Below are 21,529 nucleotides of genomic sequence, written 5' to 3' on the forward strand. Positions count from 1 at the left end.
CTCGAACTCGTAAACTCGAATCCACCCTCCAAAAAAAAGCCTAGATCGGAATAGATCTAGATCCCAAGGCTTCGACTTTTACCTTGGTTTCCGACGAGATCCTTTGTTCCCTGGCGACCCTTGGTTTCCCGACATAGTTTTTACGCTCTCCTGGTAGCTTTAGGCGAAGCTTTGATTTTTAATTTTTTTTGCTATATTCGAATGGTTTTTTTCTGTGTTTTGGTTTGATTGATATTTGTTGCTTGGTTTGCTTGATCTGTTTTTGCTTGTGTTGGTTTCCATTGTATATATATCCCCTCCGACGGGGTTGTTACCAGATATTACGAGATAGTTAGTCCCGATTTGCACGTTTGACGTTTGTTGCTGGAAAATCGGGCCGATTTCGAGTTGGTGCCTATGTCCTCTTAGGGTTTAGAAAACCCTAACCCTCTGATGGGTGATACTTGGACCTTGTTGGGCTTCTACCGAGTTAGCTGGGTCAGGCTACCCAATTAGACTCTAAATTTGGACTATTATAGACCCTAAAAAATAAAAAATAAAATAAAATTAAAAATAATAGAATAAAAGCTAAAAATAATATATATTATATAAGTTCTCAAAAACATTTAAAAAAAACTAAATATGATTGCAAAAATTATTTTCGAAAAAATATATATGTTTTAAAAAGAAAATTATTTTCAAAACCATAATATATGTTTTCAAAAAAAATTTAAAAACCATATATCACACATTTTTTAAAAAATGTTTTAAAAACCATATATTATAAGCTTTTGATTTTTTTTGAAACCATATATTATAAGTTTTTTAAATTATTATTTTAAAAAACTATATACTATATGTTTTCAAGATTATTTTAAACCATATACTACATGTTTTTCAAAATCGTTTTAAAAACTATATATTATATGTTTTCAAAATTACTTTAAAAACTATATATTTTCAAAACCGTTTTAAAAAACTATATATTATATGTTTTCAAAATTACTTTAAAAACTATATACTATATATTTTCAAAAGTTATGTTTGAAATTATTATATACTATGCTATATAAAAAGGACCCCAGACGAAAATAAGTGTCTACAGTAATAGAGAAGTGTGATGATCGAGAACTTCTAGTTGCAGCTGACGACAACACTTTAACAAGTGATGAGTAGATACTTGACTCTGGTAACAATTTTCATATGAGTTCTAATCGTGATTGGTTTGCAACGTATAAATTTGTATCTATATTTTTGGGAAATAATGTTCCTTGCAAATTTGCAGGTTTTGACACAATCAAGATTAAGATGTTCAATGAGATTGTACATACACTTGTTATTGTGAGACATGTTCTAGATTTGAGTAGAAATATAATTTCGTTAGGTATCATGGATTAAAAAGGGTACAATTTCTCTAGTAAAGGTAGAGTTATGAAAATTTGTAAAAGCTCTCTTGTTGTGATGAAAGGGCAGAGAAAGACTACCAAATTTTATGTTTTGTAAAGTTCAATAATTTTAGATAATGGAGTTGATGTTTCCTCCTCCGTGTCAAATAACATTGTTATTGATAAAAATGTCTTAACTAAATTAAGAAAAATAATATTTTTTTTGAACAAGATAATCGTATGCAAAACAGTTATGCAAAGCAGAAAAGAGTTCAATTTCGTGGCATAACAAATTTGAAGATAGAATTATTATTGATGATCGAGATCATATTATGCATGATATTGCTCGTGGCGATACATTTGTGAGCAAAGTTAACACTTATAATAACCATGTCGATGTGAAGACTAAATCCAAGCTTAAAAAAACTTGGATTCAGTCAATGTTCGTTACTGAAGATTACCCCTTGGAGGGTGTTGTGCAAGAGGTGGAGAACTTGTTCGTTAAAGTGAAGAATTGTTTTTGTTGAGTTTGGGTGCCTCTTCGAATTTGAGTGTTTTGTCTTGAAACCTTCTCAATTTTAGAATTCACATGGAGATGGAGGTTTGATAGAGTTTGAATCAAATTCAAAGTGAAATAATTAATTAATATTTAAATTTTGTAAAGTAAGAATTTTAATTTGATTAAAAGTAGATAATTTTATTAAAATAGATTTTTACTATATTTAATTTTCCTTTATAATCAAGTATCTATCCCTATAAATAAATACTAATGGTAAAAGGTTAGATATCAAGTTTTTTCCATTCAAAATCCTCTTGTATTTTCTTCATTCATGTTAGTGAAATTCTTCTTATCTGCCCGTAGTTTTTCCCTTTTGGATTTTCCATGTAAATCTTGGTGTTATTTGTTTTTCGATCGTGTTTATTTATTTGTCGATAATCATTCTAATATTATAACAAATCTTGTTAGAAATTTGAGAGCGAAAAAATAACCATAGTGATTTTAACATAAATTAAGACATGCAAAGTAGACGCTGTTTAACGTTATTTGACCTTGCTTACCTCAACGTGTGAAATGAACAATAATCCACTATAAACGTAGAGAACTCGAAGAGTACAAATATATGATATCGCATGTATTCCAAAATCCGATGTAGATATCAAAACCCAATAAATTCCAAAATACTCTTCCAACATCCCTACAAAACTAACATGTAACATAAATCCCAAAAGTTGTAGATATCTCAAAAAAATTATATATCTCTAAAATAATTCTCACTCACATTATCGTTTCTCTATTTATAGAGTCAAGTACTTGGTCAACAAGAATTCTTATGGAATAAGAATTCTTGTATGAAATAAATATATACTTTATTAAATGAAACTAATTACAAGTAACCTTTGACCACTAGAATTACAATAAAAATTTAACTTAATTATCAATTATAATTTAGGTCAAAATATAACAAATCTCTCCATTGACCTAAATTTCATAAAAAATTAATCTTTAAGTCTTCAACAACTTCAATGTTTATGTAAGTTGCATATCCGTTTAAGCACCGCTGTCAAGTCTTCAACAACTTCAATTCTTGTGCAATATTCATTGAAGTATCACTAAAACAATCGAGAATTATTCCCCTGCAACTGAAAACTCATTGCAACAATTCATCTTGCATGACTACAATTGCTAACAAAATCTACAACTTCTTTCAAAACTCCACAACCTCAAATATAACTATGATACCACTTGTTAGAAATTTGAGAACGAAAAAATAACTAAAGGGATATCAACATAAAATAAGACATGCAAAGGAGACGATATTTAATGTAGTTCAGCATTGCCTATGTCCATAAATGAAATGAACAACATTTCACTATAAACTTAGAGAACACAAAGAGTACGAATACATTATATCACATGTATCCCAAAATCTAATATAGATACCGAAATTCGATATATTCTAAAACATTCTTTTAACATCCCTACAAAACTATCTCTGTAATATAAACCCCAAAAATTACAGAGATACCAAAAAAGATTACACCTCTCTTCTAAAATAAATATTTACTTTATTAAATAAACCTAACTATCAAATAATCTTTAACTACTAGAATTACGATAAAAATTCAACCTAAATATCAATTATAGTTTAGATTAAACTATAACCTAAAAAAACCGTTAATCACTAATCAGCCGAAATCTATGTTAACGAGTATAAAATGTCTCTAGAAAAAGAGAGAGAGAGAGAGAGAGAGAGAAAACAGGATTTTCCATCTTATCTTACGGAGAAATGATACTTATTTTCTCTTAGGTATGAGATGATGCATAACATAACCATGTTAGAGCAAAATGACATTACATTGACATATTTTTCATAGGTTATGATAGCCTAAATGTGGATATAGCTAAATATAACTTCTTCAGTAGAGAGGAAAGGAGACATAACACTTGCCCCCTTAATTTGTGTCATGTTATACTATAGCGTGACTATAATTTGATGGAATTTGGTTGGGCCGTACAAATGGGATGTGCGATTGGTTGTTGATTGTTTAAGGCCAAAACTTGATTTTGTGCTGTATTTTAATACAACTCCTCTTATTCTTCAATTTCTTCACTCAAGCTTCAACGGACTGATGATTTCGATCTCTCTGTAAGGTAAGCATTCGTTATTTATCGTGTTTTGTTACAAGTAAACGAAGAACATTGGAATTTGTTAACTAAGCCAAAAAAAACATTGGAATGTATTAACTAAGCAGAGCCGCTACATCGAGGGTGCTTCGAAAGAAAATGAAGAACAAACACGATTTCACTCATTTCATTAATTTGAACATGCCTTGCTTTCTTCCTGGGTGGATCATCCTGGTTGGTGTCACCTTCTTCACTTCACTTGATCAAGAACGTGGTTTAGTTTTATTTTTTCTCCCTTTTTGTTTATGACTGTTTCTTGCTACCGGCCAGAATTCGTTGAATTTGAAGGCCTCTGCTGAAGGCTTGGTTGAAGAGCAGCCTGGTCTGGAACTCTGAGACGAAGGGGAACCATGCCAATATGGCTATTGGTGCAAACAGTACCACCCCCATCATGTATTCATACCCTCTTGCCAGTGCCTTCACCGATCCCCACATCCCGATGCCCTTGACCAACGTCCGACACGCTTGCGATATCTGCAGCAGCGCCCACCCCGTCGGCACAAAGGCCAGGAAGCTCTGGAAAATGTCTCCCACGGTGAGGTCCAGGAAATAGAACAGCATTGCGATAGTCACTATGCATCCGATGAACATGAGTAGCTTAAGGAGTCTGAACATCAGCTGAAAATCCGCACTGAACTTCATTCGCCCCATCGACACGATCTGCAAGTGCACCGGTGGATTGTTTTTAGATTGCTAATTACCGAGAGAAGACGATTTTGTTGATTGATTATATGGGGTCTCACCTTTAAAATAACCAGCACGGCTGCAATGACCAGCCAGGAGAGACCATAAACCTGAAACCAAGCACAATGCAGTATCATTTGGAAATGGCTTTTGGCCTTAAAAGGACAGGTGAGATTGTTAGAGGGTGATACTCACCATGATGCTCAGCCGGATGGCTTTTCTGCTACTTTTTACCATGTTTAGATGATACACGATTCCGTATTGGTAAATGAAGAAGCGAAGGGAAAGAATGATCTCCATGATACGTCCCATGATCCCGGTGTGGCGCAGGTGTTCTTGTTCTTCCTCCCACCATGATTCCCAGCTCTTAACCGAGGGAACTCCGATACCTCCTCTGCAGCTAATCCACTTTGACCAATCATCCCAATCTTCTACTATTTTCTGCCATTCGAATCCTGATGGATTCAAAAGGAAAGGTGCAAACAGCCAGGATAAGACTAAGAACCACATAGAGAATGATATGAGCCCATAAGAGACTGCATCGGTTGCTGTGGAACCATAGATCCTGTAACATATAAGCAATATCATCAGCTCCAGCCCTTTTACAAAGTGGCTCCTCGAGTACAACCGGTAGTTCTCCGCGAATTTCTCGTGTCGGACCACGAAACCACGGCCCGTTGCTCTGTATTTAGCCCCGCCGTGCAGGATGGTGCGACCAAAATAATGGACTCTCGTTCCGAGGGAGAAAGTGAAGAACACGGATGCCAACTGAAGCTGCATGATTATGATGTCGCCTAATGCAGTTCTAAATCCTCTTTCTAATCCAATCTCCATCACCATTGGTAGTACTGTCAACACACCTAATTGAACTATGGACTGTGAAGCCAATGCTGCTTTTAGAGCGTTGTTTCCCCTAGCTGAAGCAAACTTATATATTGCTTCCTCTAAACCGCTTAATGCCAAATAAAGCCTTCCGTACAAGAAAAGGTAGACTGTGAACACAATCAACTGCACAATAACAACAAGGTTACTCATTAGCTTTGGAAAGAAACAAAATCATTAATCGCTTTCTAATTGATCCGAAGCACATTACCATTGAGCTGAAATAAAATCCAACTGTCGTGAAGTAGCATGACAGCATGCGGAAAAAGTCGAAGCGATGGCCTAATCGGTAGATATCTCGGCTGAGCGTTTGTTCCCCGTTACCACAAGCCACATTGGCCTCAAAGAGTGAGATTTGGTTTAACCCAACATCCCTACCTTTCCCAACTTGAATGTACTCGTGATGAGTGATGTTCCCTCGTCTCAGGGTCGAGTTAAAACCTATTTAAAGTATGATAAGTACAGGAGAGAAAAAGAAGACAAAGTGGTTGCATTGATGTAAGATCATTATTACCAGCAAAGATGTCCTCGCTCAAGTTGATGCCACGAGAACCCTTGCTGATGCCTCCACGGGTTATGTGGAAGATTCTGTCGAACACGTCCGGGTGACCGTAATGGAAACGAACCCTAACACACCGATAAACATTCTCTTGTTAACCAACATGGACATCACTTGCATTATACAATGTGTAAGAAAATCCAGCTGATAAACTTGTAAGAGATCAGAACATACTTCAGTGGTCTTGCAAGAACTCTTTGACCGATGGTGACGAAGCTCGTTTCTTGGTTCGACATGAACCAAGCCAAAGACGAGACACTGCAACATGGAGATTTCAAGGCATAAGATAAAGCCACCAGATGAAATATCAGCAACAACCAAGCAAATAGCAATTATGTTCAGTCGGACCTTCCGGTGAAGATATGCTCCCGAACTCCTAAAATTGTAGGTGGTCTTACTCCATGATCCTCGTTAAATTCTTCCAAAAGATTACGCATTTTGAATGCTTCCTCCAAGTAATTATCCTGGAATAAAATCGCGGCGAGATGTCATCGCATCCACTTGAAAAATCGTTACCACTTTGGTGATCATAAACCTTTTTGGCCTAACCTGATTCATATCAATAGTTTGAAGAGCTTCTCCGCGAGTAAAAACCATAGCATGATTCTGATTTTCAGGTTTTCCTTCTCCTAACTTTGCATTTCCAGGCAACTTTATTCTATAGATTTCCTGGTCAAGATTATCAAGACCTTTAACCAGTACAGAATAGTAAACTTTCTGAGATCTTCCGGTACCATCCCTTTCTTCGACATCGTCGATATACGCCACACGAAGAGACGGATTACTGTATAAGAGAAAAGGAGTTAGGAAGGGAGAGAGTTCAAGATGTCATACAAAAAAGACCCAAGGTACTTACTTAACCATCAAGTTCAGGATGTCAGTCGCCCGACGGTCTCCGCTCCGTTTCTGATTTCCGTAGTTTTGACATGTAGCAACATAAGTGAATTTCAGGTCAGCCACTGCCTCCAACTGAGCATACAGGGATCTCTGACTCTTCTTTTCTTCATCGGACGGCGCTAAGATCGCTTTGTATCCTTCTAATATTTCTGCTCACATAACAAGCACACATTCAATCGTATATTCGTATTATAAACGCTTGCATTGAAGATGGACAAATGCTTTGCAGAGAATGCGTTTTCTGCGTACCGTTTTCGGTAGCCATGTCAAGGAAAGCCTGAACTTTCAAAGCTCTTCTGTAGTACATCATCCCTCTAACTGCAGTTCCAATGATAAATGAATTATGCATACAAATATATACAATTATACATATATATGAATTAAAGGGATAAACTTAAGCATCAAGTAAGTACCTGTCCTGCACAGAGTTTGTCCTCTGAAGGAGACCCAATGGCGAAGCTGCAAGATCTTTTCGTCATTCTCCCAAATCTCATTCTCCTTACAGTTGAGACGCTCGACGAAGTTGTTCCACTCATCTAAACAAAGCCAATGAGTACAGCAACCGAGTTGAAGTTGTCGAAACAAAAAGGAAATCTTAAGAGAATACAGTATGTTAGTTTACAATATCGCAAACCTGGATAGATTTTCTGCAGATAGAAAATGATAGATACACCATCCTCGTTTTCCATCTCGAGTTCGGTTTTGGAGTAGACGGTTTCTTCACTGTAGTATGGAGTCAGGACACTGAGCGTGGCAAGAAGGTGAAATCAGTTCACGTGGCATGCAACCAGAGAACATATATTCAATGTACGACACATGAAATACCTGAAGGAGAGCATGTTACGAACTCGAGGAGCGCGAGGCATATCCATAAACAAAGAATTCGCAAAGAAGGATATTCTTCTACGTGCCTCGAGATTCGATGGTATGTCGGTACCAGATTCTTTGACCGTCAGAAGCATATGAAGACGTCGAATCTGAAACATAGGACCCACGGACCATGTTGCTAGAAAATGTAGAAGATACCAATTAAACATAGGACCATTTTGTTTTATGATGTACCTGTTCTACCCAATGTGCAGTCAGCACCGGAGGAAACGCTATAGCCGGTTTTTCATCGGTTCCTGCGAAAAGTTGCCTTCCCGATTCCTTGTTACTTTGTCCGAGCTCTACTAATTCACTGTACATAAGCTATGTTGGTAAAAGGCCAGCAGATATAAATATTTCCTTGTATATAGAGCAAAAGAGAGTTCACTAACCGTATCTCATTCACCATCATATCACTTGTAACCACTTCTAACATATCTTGCAGCAAGAAAACCACAGAATCCTTCTTGGATGGATCACCATCTTTCTGCAATATGATACAGATAAAAAGAAGTATGAACTACAAGCGTATAAGAGCGAAAGGAGAATATAATTAAATCAGTTGTTTTTCATATCAAACTGACCAAGATTGTGACAAGCTCCACAAATTTCTTGACAAGAACAGATAAAGGAGCCATTCTGAAATTCGCGAGGAGGGTATTCTTCGAAATGTTGCTCTCGATTTCTTTGACGATAATTCTAATGGTCCTGTTAGATTATAAGTAGATACAATCAGAAATACCAGCATTGAAGCAAAATAGTAATACAATGTTATAGGATCAGTAAAGAATAACAACCTTTCCTCATTCTCTCCAACCACCAAGGTGTTTAGGACGATTTTGAATGACTCGTAGCATTCGATCACGGCACATTTCATGTATTCATCGGAGCAGATGCGTTTCCAAAGGTCGGAGTCCTTGGAGCGGAACTGAATTGCCATATCCAATGCAATGGGAATCTGTAGAACAAGGCATAGAGTCAGCAAAAGAAAACTGAGGTAACTAAACCAAATGGTAGTCTGAGGGAGCTTACAGACCTTGCTTGCCAGCAAAAACGGAGGCCACTGAATCAGTTTCAGGCTGGGATCCGACGTATAAGGAACGAGTAAAAGGTCCATCTCACTGTCACTAATCAGGTCCTCTTCACGAAAGCTACAAATCACTTCATTCCATAACTGAGCGAATTTCGCAGCTTCACTTCTTTTGTTTGCAGTTACCTCAGCAAATCTCTTCGACAAAGAGAATCCTCTCTTCCGTGATTTCTCAGTAGGTACCAAGCATGCATTGAATGCACCAGGCAAGGACTGGAACCGTGATCTTAGCATTCCCAAGGTCCTTATCTGAACAATTCAAGAGCTAAGAATTAGTATATACATAAAAAGAGTTGTAAAACAAGACATAGAAGGAATTCCAAAGGATTACCTCTCCGAGGCGATCAAAAGCACCACTAACACCACCGGATATGGTGGAGAAAATCGAATACCAAATTTGAGTGTCCATGAAATATACCTGCAAGAAATTCCAAAGCTAAATGACATGTTCTATGATGTAATAAGTTGATCAAATGAATAGAAAAAGGAAGTAAAGAGTAACACACGAAAACTACTGGTGCCCAAAGTGCTGCAACAGCTCCTATGTGGTTTTGAACTGTAATGACAAGAAGATAGCCATTAACAAAAACATTACAAGTGAAAAAGTGTGATAAAATGTGGAAAAGGAAGGAAACATGTACCATTAGGGAACAGTTTATGCCATTGATATCTAACACGACGAATGCTCATTATGTCTTTCGTCGGCAGCACCAACGGTTTTATCTAGAGGGAAAAAACTTTTACGGGTTAAAACTGAGACCCGATGGCTGAAGTGTCTATTTTGAATGACAAATTAAAATCTGCAACCAAAATCACCTGGACAAAATAGCTGAATGCAAACTTGGAACACAATAGGAAAACCCAGAAAAGAGTATACCTGAAACAGGAACGTATTTAAACATGATGAGATTTCAACCAACTGAAAAATGGATGCACAAGGCATAAGGTGTACATATGTTCATACTTACTTTATAAGCGCAAACTGACTTTCATGCATTCCCCTCCCAACATAAACTCGAGGCTGCATAGAAACTCGGTAAATCGCTATGAGGAAATCCAGTTTCAAATATATGCTTCTCATAAGTATATGGAATTGGAACATATTCAGTACGTACCTGTGCCCACCACATGAGTAACCTAATAATGTGCCAATCTGAGTTTTCAATCCAACGCCGGAGCATTGGAAAGATGAACAGAACAGCGGCCAGCATATTTGGAACCAAGTATAGACCACAAGCCAGTACATATAGAGGATTAATTCCCTGTACTTGTTTGAGAAACGATAGCATTTCTTTGAAATTTTCAGGGACGAAAGAGAATTTTCGGACATAGAACAGAGGAAGAATGATGACCCATGCAATGCTGACAATTATCTTGAGAACGTTTCTCAATACGTCAGTGAATTTCCACCTATGATACCCTGGGAAGTTGAGAGCAAGGTCCAAAATGCCTGCAACAAAGTACACCAAATTTCACATAATATTTAATGGATTCTTCCTATAACACCAAATAACTTCTACAAAGGCAAAAATCATCCTACTTTGGAGTAAACGCAGAATGGCTGCTGTGATGAAAATACTGGATATATCATACAATAATTCCTTTTGAAAGATTTCTTGTACTGAAGCTCCACTAAATGCAATAATGATCAACACCTGCACACAATATATTGGAATATTAACATGTACAAAGCATCAAAACAAAGAGCCAAGTTCGCGTTTAGTACCTGCAAACCGAGAATATAAAATGTCCAGAGTCGATCCCAACTTCGAAAGAGGTGCCAAAATGATCTAATCTCTACAAAGTTCGATTTTCCTGTGCTTCCATTTCTTCCACAACTCTTCTTTCCCTGGCATAGTTGTTGTGATTAAGTACACAATCACTACTAACTAGCTTATTCAAGAAATAGTGCTGACAACACAAAGTAGTACCATGTCGTGGGTTGATTTGAAGAAGTCACCGTCATCACGCATAGGCCATCCGAGAGAGAAGCAATCAGAAGACCTGATAGAGATACAGCAAAATAGTAATACAAATAAAAGAAGAGACCCCAAACCCTTAAAATTTTATATCAAAACCAAACAGACCAGAAATACTCGTTCAGATCATCATAGTTACACCAGTCTGCATGAGAAGCCGTTCCATTTTTGTTCTTTTCGGCTTCCTGCAACATTTGAACTCTATCATTTGGATCTGGAACACAGCTTCTAAACTCCTCGACCAACCGGTAAATCAATCATCTAGCATACCTTTGCAATGACGCAGTAAATTGGTGTTATAACCTTCCTCAAGAATGCCTCATTATCTCCACCATATGAGGGCTTGATGTTTTCCCCAGTCACTATGCTAACATTTCCAGCCAACAGGCCATGGAGCTCATATGCCATCTGCGAATGTCGCGGTTGTAATTCGAAGTTCAAAAAACTATATATATTCAGATATTCAAAGAATACTCACATTATGGAAAATGTAGCATAGACATTCTGGCATGTATCGGACATTCGCTGCTTCACCCCAGATGAGGAGATATAATCCCATATACAGTATCTTCCTCTGTTGTATTTCTTGAGATCCTTGAGGCAGCCTTAAACTATGTTTCCGTCCCAAGAATTTACACCATGTTTTGTAATTCTTGAAAAGCTTGCTCATAACAGCATCGACTGCTCGTTCATCGAGCTACGTAAAAGATGTAAGTTCGATCAATTGAAATCTCAGTAACCACTGGAAAGCAATTGAAAAAGAGATCAAACAAACATTATGCAACCTTATTAAGAGGTTCAGGCTTGGGGTGGAGTCTAATATGATTATTGGCTAGCAGCAAAATCAAGTGCTCCCTCTGGTTCCTAACATTGTCCCTCTGCAGTGACCAATGTAAGCCAAATGCATGATTATTTTAAGGAGAAAAGAACATTAATTTTGTCAGCCACAAGCTTGTGTTCAAAACATGCCTGGAATCCAAACATGGCCCTTAACCAGTCTAGAAGGTCCAAATCTCCAGTTTTTTGCCTTTGTGGCTCAAATCCCGCTGGCCAGTTCAAGCCACGAACATTCCCTAGTGCAGAAACAGAAGCCTTAACCTGTATAATATAAAGTATACAGCATTAATCCTACATAGGAACGATTTATACGTAATCAGATGATAGCACATTACATTAAGTAAAATTCACCTCCTCAAGCTGCATGATGGATTGAGAAGAACCGGCAGCATCCAAAGGAAGAATGTTGTAGGGAGTGTAGATATCCTTCTTCTCTTGGACATCTTTGGCTGCTGCCATAATCTGCTCAACCAAATATCATTAAAATACAATCTCATTTCATCCTCAACTTGAAGGAATCACTGGAACACTGGACTAACCTCGGGAGCAACTTCCTCAACTTTCTCGGTTTTGTTAACTGCACAGAGCACTTCGAAAAGCACTCCAGCTGTTTGGTAAGCTTTCCCAAGCTGAGCTCTGCAAGAAAATTATTTGGCATAAAAGATTAAGTTTTTGGAAACCCTTTTTTGTTCATAGTTCATACATTTACCTGTCTGCCTGGTCACCCTGGTCCAAGGCTCGAACATAGTGTTCATAGTATCGCTTATAATAGCTCCCAATTTCAGCTGCATCAGTCTTCTTAACCCGAGAGGCAAGACTGGATGCATTGTCCTGAGTCCAAAATATTTCCCGTTATTCACCGAATATTTAATCAAATAAACATTTAATAAATTTAATATTTGTTGATGGAACAAATTTGGTCCGTTGGTAGTTCTTTCCTTTTAGTTTGGGCGTAGATTCACAGTTGGCAGAGAAAGGCTGTGACCAATATTTCTCTATAGGAGACGAAGAAGCGTCGGGCATAGAAGAAGGAAAAAGAATTCCCCTCTCTTTTAAGGTGAGAATATTTATAATGACTCAAACTGATTGCGTCACACATAAGATAACAATAACTATTTGTAGCCTGACAAACTAAAACCGATCAAATCTTTGAATTTCATACCGGTACCCTATTCAAGCCTATCAACCTCTTATCTAAAGATCTTGTTAGAATTATTATTAAGTTTTGATATTATTTCTTCTCATGTTTATTGCATGTAAATATACCCTCTCTAGCCTTTGAAGTAGGCCAGTCTTGAACTGCCTAACACCACGTCCGGAGGAGTTGGGATCCAACCTGTGTGCTTTCTCAAAGGCATAGAATCGACCTGTTTATTTGAACGATAATGGAAATTGTTAATTTTAATTTAGAAAACTTAAAAGCATTTCAAAAAATGGGAAAGATTTTGAACGTACATAAATAGGCCACGCGGGGGCGTTCGGGTTCGATCTCTTTGGCAATGCGGAGAATGGGAGCGATCGAGCTAAGCGAGGAAGGTACAACCTCGTTGTCGAACACCTCCGTTGAGAACGTCGTGGTAGCGGCGCTTCTCGAGGGACGCCTCGACAGGCCCTGCGGTTGCGGGCCTGAAGATGAACTTGTATCGGTATTCGTCATCACATAAAACGAAGCTTTCTCAACACTCTATTGCTCAAAACCCTAATCAAACCACCAAACAGAAACATATACACATGAATAACAGGCAAACCGTTATCATTTATATATTGAAAAATGATGTAGTAGAGAACATGATATCGATATTAGATACATTTCCACCAAAACAAAAGAGATAACTTTGAACTCCCCATGTAATTATACGTAAAAAATCTACATTTTGTGAGAAAACAAAAGATATAGCTGGAAACTATGTTTGGAGGATGAGAAAACGAAAGAAAAACTCTTGGATCACGTTCCATTATTTAAAAAAAAGGCAACTAAAAACCAGGAATAACAAGAAGATGAAACCAAAATCTTACTTTGCAGGAAAAAGAGAGATGGGAGTGAGTGAGTGAGTGAGTGAGTTAGTGAGAAGGGAGAGTTGTCCCATAAAATCCCCTTTGGCAGAGTAATGGAGTTTATATAAATCATCACGAGAAGTAAGGTTAGTTAGCGGTAAGAGAGGAGAACAACAGACAGACAAGGAGAAGAGCTGAAGCAGGAGCTGGTGCACCCGAGTTGGGTTCTACAGACGACACGTGGCATGTTACAGAAGGTTAGTACAGCGGTTTCTGTGAGCAAGGGTTTTGGCTTTTATTTATTCTTACAGGAGCGATTCTTCATCAGCTAAATTGACTGATGATTGGATTTGGGTTGGAGCTTCCATCTCCATCTGCGTTTGTTTTCTTCATGGGTGGGTTCCGGCGTGTAAATCAATGTAGAGTTTTTGATAAACTGTTTGTTCGTGACAGTTTATTAAATTAAATGAATGAATAAAATTTCCGTTCAATAATCGAACGAATATAAATAAAATTATATGCAATTAATTTATATTCATAAACAAACTTATTTATATATTCATTTATTGATTTATTTGTTTATGATTATGAATAAGTTCATTCATTTATCTTTAAAAAATAAGTAAATGAATTAGAACATAATATTAAACATTTAAATGAATATAAACAAACATGAATATTTTTTAAAAATAAATTAATAAATATAAATATAATCTTATTTATTTATTTAAACTTAATTCATTTATACTGCAACGTGGTATTGTTATGAGTATCTGCTGGTTAACTTACTAAACTCGAAAACAATCTATTTCCACTAAATTTTGTGAGGTCCTTTGTCTATATTTTAGGGTAAACTCGAAAACCATCTCTTTCCCACTCAAACTTAATAATAAAATTTATTAAAGTAAATAGGCTTAATACCATATAAGACACCCAAGCATCTCCTAAAAATTAATTTGGTTTTTAAATTTATTGTATACTTAATATAATTTTTAAAACAATAAAAATAATGTGACCAGTAAAATTAGACAACGAACTTTACAATATTAATGTGGCAATTCACAATATTAATATAATGGTCTATGTTATCATCCATTATGGATTGTTATATCAATAACATGGATAGTTACGTCCGCATCATGAATCACCACATTATCATAATGGTAAACTCATAGTTGCGTTGATTAAAGGATCATATTAGATTTTTTTTTTAATTTAAGAGTTACGTTAAGTGTAAAATAAATTCAAAGATCACATTGAATTTTTTAGAAAAGTTTGAAGACCTCAAATACCTTTAAACTAAAGATTAATTAATTTATTTAATACTTAATAAATTTACATTTTTATAAATTATTTTGGTTATGAGCTCGAAGTAAAGGGCATGCCTTTTTTCTTTGCTCTGCAGTTTCAAGGCTTCGCCTTGATTAATATATGTGTGTCTACTTCAAATATTTATGTACCTGTCATTGAATTATTAGATTGAAACACATTTTTCCGTTAAACATGCATATGTGCATCAAACGTTCACAAAAATATGTATATGTCGTCTAACAAGATTTGCATGATTGCATTACCACAATCAATTTGCTAGTAAGTTTGCACGTTCATTTGCACAAGAATGTTTCATATAAACGTTTGCAGATGGATCCTACATAGGTTTTTTCATGATTTTTCTAAACCCTTGTGGTGGAACCAAAGTAATGAATGTTAGCATATTATATCCATAAATTCAGGTCCTCGCTTTTATACAATATATTTGTTACTCATGGTGAGTAATTTAGAACCATGTACATCAGGTAAATGTAGAATCAATGGTCATCACTCAGCGTGGAACTCCATTTCTGAAAACAGCTTCACAATCTCTCATAGTTGAGCTTCTCAGACTGCAAACAAGAACAGGAACCAGGCATCAATGCTATATATAATATATATGTAGGGCACGGCAATGGAGCGGAGCGGAGCAGGGAGGAGGAGGGGCGGATATTGCAACATCCACCACCACCCTATCCTCGGCATACTTTGTTCCGACCCGAGTGCAGACAGAGGACGTGAGTGCAGATTTGCCAAACCGATAAGTAATAACCTAATGATATAGGTTCATTTAGTTGAAGGAGCTCAAGATCCGAGCGCAGACAGAGGACGTGAGCCGTGCTAAAACTAGCCAAATGTGTAAGTTTGCTGAATTAACACCAGTATATATCGAGCAGCCAATGAAACAAGTTATTAACAGTACCTTGATAAGCATTTCTGTCGGAAGCCAAGCCGGTGCAGTTGGGATGCCGACCCATGCAACCTGTAAACCGGTCACGTTTAGTTATATTTAGCTTCGATTGCGCCGACATCAGGCAAAATGAGATTGAACAGAATATAATTATCATAGTTTCCAAAAGCGATTGTTCTTTTAACAGGCAAAGGTATAGCAGATTAACATCAAAAGTTCTCAGAATGTTCATATGTACAACTCTAAATAGAACTCCACATCATTATGCCACATTAGCTTAAGCTTAAGAATGAAAACGAAAACTTCGTGGACGAGGAGGAAACTGAATTGGCATGATTTCTAGTAGAGAACAAGTTCTAGTTTTCCCCTAATCATCATAGTCTAACAAATGAATGTGGAGCAGAGGTAATAAGGCAAAAGCAGCAGAGAACATTTCTTACTAGTGCATATTCGCCTGTCTCAAAAATACGCAGATCCAGGACCTAACATCAACGTGCAAATTGCAAAAGATTCAATGGCCATTGAAGATATATCCTAAACAAAACAAAACAAAAAAAAGGGAGAAATTTTTTGTGCTCAATGACTCCAAAGTAGCACCTCACCACGGTCTTCACATATGTAGTCCAAGCCTTTGTAATACGGCGGATGTCCTACAGATAGATACTAAAACAAAAACAAACAAAAAAATGTCAGTATCCCTGTAATTTCTTTTATAGCCATAAGTATTTGATCTATTAATTTGACTAGTCCCAATTGAAAACTATTGAGGTCTAATATGAAGGTGACCCTTCCAACTTAATTTATTTATCAGTAAAAGTCAGGATTCGAATCCGGACCTTACTTAATGATCTAGTATTAGTACTTCGTCCAAGTATACCACCTAGTCTCCGGTAATTTTAGGCTGTAGAAAATTCAATACAAGTTCAAGCAGCAAGTTAAGTCCTTAAATTAATTGAAGAAAGTAGAAACAAACAAATCCAAATTCTGCACTTTCAGCAAACTACGTATTGTACGTAACAAGAAGAAGATAACCCTTATAGCAAAGAATCAATAGATTTTTCACTTACATTGACACTGTTGAGATACTTTTCTTTATCCACCCTCACAATTTGGCCTTTCTTCACTGCCCACCAAAACCAAACCCACTTTCTATCATTTCAAATCCAAGCAACATAGACCAATAATTGAAGTAAGTATTTTTTTCAAAGAAAACTCACTGGAATAAACAAGCTTTTTGGGAGGCGGCTTGGCGGCGGGGGCTTGAGACCGAGGTTGACCTTGGTGGATTCTTCAGCTTTCTTGGTCTGGGTAGCAGTTGGGTTTCCTTTCTCAGGTTCAGTTATAAAAGGGAGAATATGTTTGCTTTTATAGGGATTTAAACTTTGGTCATTCAACTCTCAGAAGATTCAAATTTAAATTTAACTTTATACGAATTTAAATATTTAACATGATTTAAATATTTTATATATTCATATATGATGAATAATAATAATTGAGAAAATAACCTCAGTGACCAAAAATCCCATATAATATACGATTTTAACCAACTTTTTTCAGATTTGCCAAAATGACCAATAAAATCGCAATGCGATCGCTAATTCGCAACGCGATCTCCATTATCGCAAATCAGTTTCCAGATTCGCAACGCGATTATGACTATCGCAATGCGATTTTCCAATTTCACGTTGCGATTTTCCCAATTCGCAATGCGAATAAGTAAATCGCAATGCGAATTTGGAAAATCGCAATGGGATACTGACTATCGCAATGTGATTTTCCTAATTCGCATTGCGATTTACGTATTCGCGTTGCAATTTTCATAATTCGCAATGCAAATACGTAAATCGCAACGCGAATTAGTAAATCGCAATGCGAATTAGGAAAATCGCAATGCGAATACGTAAATCGCAATGCGAATCTTACTATCGCAATGCGATTTACATAGCGCCATTCGTATTAACGCGTATTTTTTTTTCAAATTTCAAACACGAATTTTTTCTTAATAAATCGGAAACTGAACCGTCCACAGTAATCGCAACTCATAACCTCAAACCCAAAATCACAACACTCAGTCCCATCTCCATCTCTCACTCTCTACGGCGGAATCCGTCCCCATCTCCGAAGATTTCCGTCCCCATCGCCGGCGAAATCCCTCACAACCATTCACAGTCAAAAATCCCTCAAAATCATTCAGAAATGGAAAATCAACCTCCGAGGGTTAGTTTTTTTTTTTTTTTTTGAAATTTTTGTATTATTTTAGGTTTTTCATATTGAGATTGATGATAAGTTTACTGGTAATTTCAATAATAGATTAACCATTTCACTTAGATTTCTTATTAAATTCATTCGATTGTTGCCAATACTGCTAAACTGTTTAGCCTGTGAAGTTAGTATTTGTCTTTGTTTTGTCTTTTGGTTGAAGTAATGCAGAAGAAGAATAGTTTCGAGAATGAAAATCGCAACGCGGAAATAACTATCGCAACGAGAGAAGCAACGCGAAATAAAAATCGCAACGCGAAACCAAAATCGCATTGCGATTTTCATTTCGCGTTGCGATTCTCTCGTTGCGATTTTCATTTCGTGTTGCGATTCTCTCGTTGCAATAGTCATTTCCGCGTTGCGATTCTCATTATCTCGTTGCGATTTTCATTTCAACCAAAAGACAAAACAGTGTTGCAAATTTTAGTTTCAAGAATAAACTACTATTTATGTTTATTGTTTTTGGTATATCTTAACAGTGTAGTTTTTGGTATATCTAACTTGGTATGTTTATTGTTTTTGTAGAAATTTTTTTCGGCTTCATTGACATTAAGAAATAAAGTTAGCCTAGCCACTACAATTGATTCGAAGCTTTCACTTGCACAAAGAAAATTGTTTGAGGAAACCTGCTTCAGGCCATGGCTGAGAGTACAACATCCGGGTGGAGATGCTAATTTGACCCATTTGTGGCTTCAGACCATGACTAGCGATCTACCCGACAGTATACAACGTGGTGATGAAGAGATATGGTTTCATTTTCCATCGGCGTATACTTGTTTTGGGCGGAAGGAGTTCTGCTTAATCACTGGTCTACGATTCGGACACGATGATGTAGGCCGGTACACTCGTCATATCACCCGCCCATCATGGTTATCCAGGGCTTTTCCTGATGAGTCAATAGAGAAGCCGAACTTACACGTCGACGACATGAAGAAATTGTTTAATAAGAAAGATGGTTTTACTCGGATGAATGACGTCGATGTTGTTCGAGTATGCCTTCTACTACTTTTGTATGCCAGCTTTTTAGGTAGAGAGGCCAGACAACCTATTCCTCAGGAGCTAATATTATTGGTAGATGACCTAAATGCATGGAATCTGTTTCCGTGGGGTTCGTATATATGGAAAGCTACCTGGACTAAGTTGTCGTCTGCCTTTGATGACCGTAAAAGTTTGCGGGGCGATGGGTCGAAATACACTTTGTCAGGCTTTGTTTGGGCCTTTAAGGTAAGAATTTCTATATAATGTTTTCAAAATTATAATTAATTATTTAACAATTACTAATGTTTGTTATTATATTGTTTGTAGATTTGGATATTCGAGGCCTTTCCCGCCATGAAGACATATGCAATAAAAACTTCAAATGATATTCCCAGGGATATTTCCTGGAAGAGGAAACGTCTGTTGGATTGGGAAGACTTAATACCATATGCGACAATAAATAATGTAAGTTAACACAAATACTATCATATATAAACAAGTTATTAATAGTAGACGTTTAACTTTGTTTGAGTTTTTATATTTTTAGGAGGCCAACATTCCATTAATGAGACTGACACCCACGGAGGCTGAGCTTGCCACTGATTGGTGGCAAGCTAGTCAGCGTTTTCTTGATGGCACGAATGATGAGCAGCCTCCTTCCTCCACTTCGAGAGCCATCACCTCACCCAGAGCCATCACCTGATCGACCCGACTATACACCTCTACAACGAGAGCCATCACCTATCCCGTCACATCATCGAGCCTCTTCTCTACCATCACCTCATGATAGGCGACCGGCAAATATTGCCACGACTTCTATCTCCCTGTTCTCCACCTCCACGGGATGAGTCAAGGGAGTTACGTGATGAGGTCAATGCCTTGCGTGAGGAGATCGGTACTCTACGCGATAACGATGGTGCATGGTGTGTGGAGGTGTCTACTTTACGTGCTGAGGTTGCTGCTCTACGTGAGATGGTAGTATCGTTGCAGAATGAGGTTCATACTCTACGCAACGAGGTAAGTTTAAGATTTTCCATATTTAACTTGATGATAAATTTACTCGTAATTTCACTTAAATTAACCATTTCACTTAGATTGCTTAGTAAATTTATTCGGTTGCTGCCAATACTGCTAAATTGTTTATTAACACTGTGAAGTTAGTATTTGTCTTTTTGTTTTGTCTTTTGGTTGAAGTAAATTTATTCGGTTGCTTCCAATTCTGCTAAACTGTGTATTCTTTAACACTGTGAAGTTAGTATTTGTCTTTGTTTTGTCTTTTGGTTGAAAGTTTGAAATATATTTGTCTTTGTTTTCACTGTTTAAATATCATGTCTGTTTATTTACTGATATTTGTATTTAATTATTTAGCGGACCGATAAGGTGGATGTTTTACGTCGGGTTTTTCTTGCACGACAGAGTTCACGCATCAGACGGCGTGCACGTGCTATTAAGTCTCCGTATACCCCAATAGTGCGAAGACACAGTAAGAAGAAGCCCGACTCGCCTGTCATCCCTCAAGAGTCCACTCCTATCGTTGAAGAGGCCCCTATCATTCCTCGAGAGTCCCCTCCTACTGTTCAAGAGGCCACTGTCATCGTTGAAGAGGTCCCTCCCACCATTCAAGAGCCCAATTCACATGGCGTCATATGTAGGATTCTTGAGAAACCCTCTGACGTGCCAGACATGATGGATTCAAGTTGGCTCTCGTATGAGTTACCGGCCAGTACCATACAAGTATCTAAAGTGGAGAGGAAACAACTACCGGACACAATTTTGGATAACACCCTTTGGGCTAAGACCGCAGTTGATTTTTATCTACATGAGCGGAGCCAAGGGTGTTTCACTGACATATGCAAGCTCAACGATGATATCTATTTGTTGCTTGATCGGTCTTGGTGGGGCGTATTATTAGGGGTCGAAGACAATGGCTATTTCGATGGAGGGGTAAGTCTTATATTTTTCTTATATTTTAATTTGATTATTTTTTTTAAATTTATGTAAGTTACTAATATATGTATTTTTTTGTAAAACATCATATCGATGCGTGGGTGTCACGTCTTCTAATAATTAGGAAACTTAAGGAAAATAAAAGAAATACATGATATACAATTATGCCGACGTCTTTTAACGCCGTTCACTTGAAGAATCAACGAGATGAATCATTTGCGTTGGGCAATGGACAAGCTAAACTTTATCCTACATGGTGGGAGGTCGATAAGGTTAGTGTTTAT

At 37.1% G+C, this 21,529-nt stretch overlaps 1 protein-coding gene and 1 pseudogene across 1 annotated transcript; both read right to left on the minus strand.

Moving 5' to 3' along the window:
- Positions 1 to 4,249: 4,249 nt before the first annotated feature.
- On the minus strand, positions 4,250 to 13,196 carry LOC120185561 (callose synthase 5-like). The gene is made up of 36 exons (XM_039189741.1): positions 13,112 to 13,196; positions 12,555 to 12,676; positions 12,385 to 12,481; positions 12,197 to 12,307; positions 11,978 to 12,106; positions 11,794 to 11,886; positions 11,487 to 11,705; positions 11,279 to 11,416; positions 11,117 to 11,193; positions 10,961 to 11,033; positions 10,756 to 10,878; positions 10,570 to 10,684; positions 10,145 to 10,479; positions 9,998 to 10,050; positions 9,846 to 9,906; positions 9,671 to 9,752; positions 9,536 to 9,585; positions 9,361 to 9,447; positions 8,976 to 9,278; positions 8,737 to 8,897; positions 8,524 to 8,647; positions 8,332 to 8,426; positions 8,135 to 8,252; positions 7,898 to 8,049; positions 7,707 to 7,816; positions 7,486 to 7,608; positions 7,322 to 7,390; positions 7,032 to 7,221; positions 6,725 to 6,959; positions 6,524 to 6,639; positions 6,350 to 6,433; positions 6,131 to 6,243; positions 5,828 to 6,057; positions 4,930 to 5,742; positions 4,794 to 4,844; positions 4,250 to 4,710 (listed from the first exon to the last, which is right to left on the minus strand). The coding sequence occupies exons 4-36, from the start codon at positions 12,302 to 12,304 to the stop codon at positions 4,294 to 4,296; spliced, it is 5,247 nt and encodes a 1,748-aa protein (XP_039045672.1). The 5' UTR covers positions 12,305 to 12,307; positions 12,385 to 12,481; positions 12,555 to 12,676; positions 13,112 to 13,196; the 3' UTR covers positions 4,250 to 4,293.
- Positions 13,197 to 15,612: 2,416 nt separating this feature from the next.
- On the minus strand, positions 15,613 to 21,028 carry LOC120185703 (annotated as a pseudogene).
- Positions 21,029 to 21,529: the final 501 nt, after the last annotated feature.

Source organism: Hibiscus syriacus, unplaced genomic scaffold, assembly GCF_006381635.1.
Source record: "Hibiscus syriacus cultivar Baekdansim isolate YM2019G1 unplaced genomic scaffold, ASM638163v2 tig00113124_pilon, whole genome shotgun sequence".
NCBI classification, from domain to species: Eukaryota; Viridiplantae; Streptophyta; class Magnoliopsida; order Malvales; family Malvaceae; genus Hibiscus; species Hibiscus syriacus.

Excerpts from the sequence above, each read along its gene's own strand:
- LOC120185561 (XM_039189741.1), bottom strand. The coding sequence starts at position 12,304 with ATGGCAGCAGCCAAAGATGTCCAAGAGAAGAAGGATATCTACACTCCC. Across the intron at positions 12,107-12,196 it reads CCATCATGCAGCTTGAGGAG|GTTAAGGCTTCTGTTTCTGC; the intron begins GTGAATTTTACT and ends TATATTATACAG. Across the intron at positions 7,609-7,706 it reads TCTGCAGAAAATCTATCCAG|ATGAGTGGAACAACTTCGTC; the intron begins GTTTGCGATATT and ends GGCTTTGTTTAG.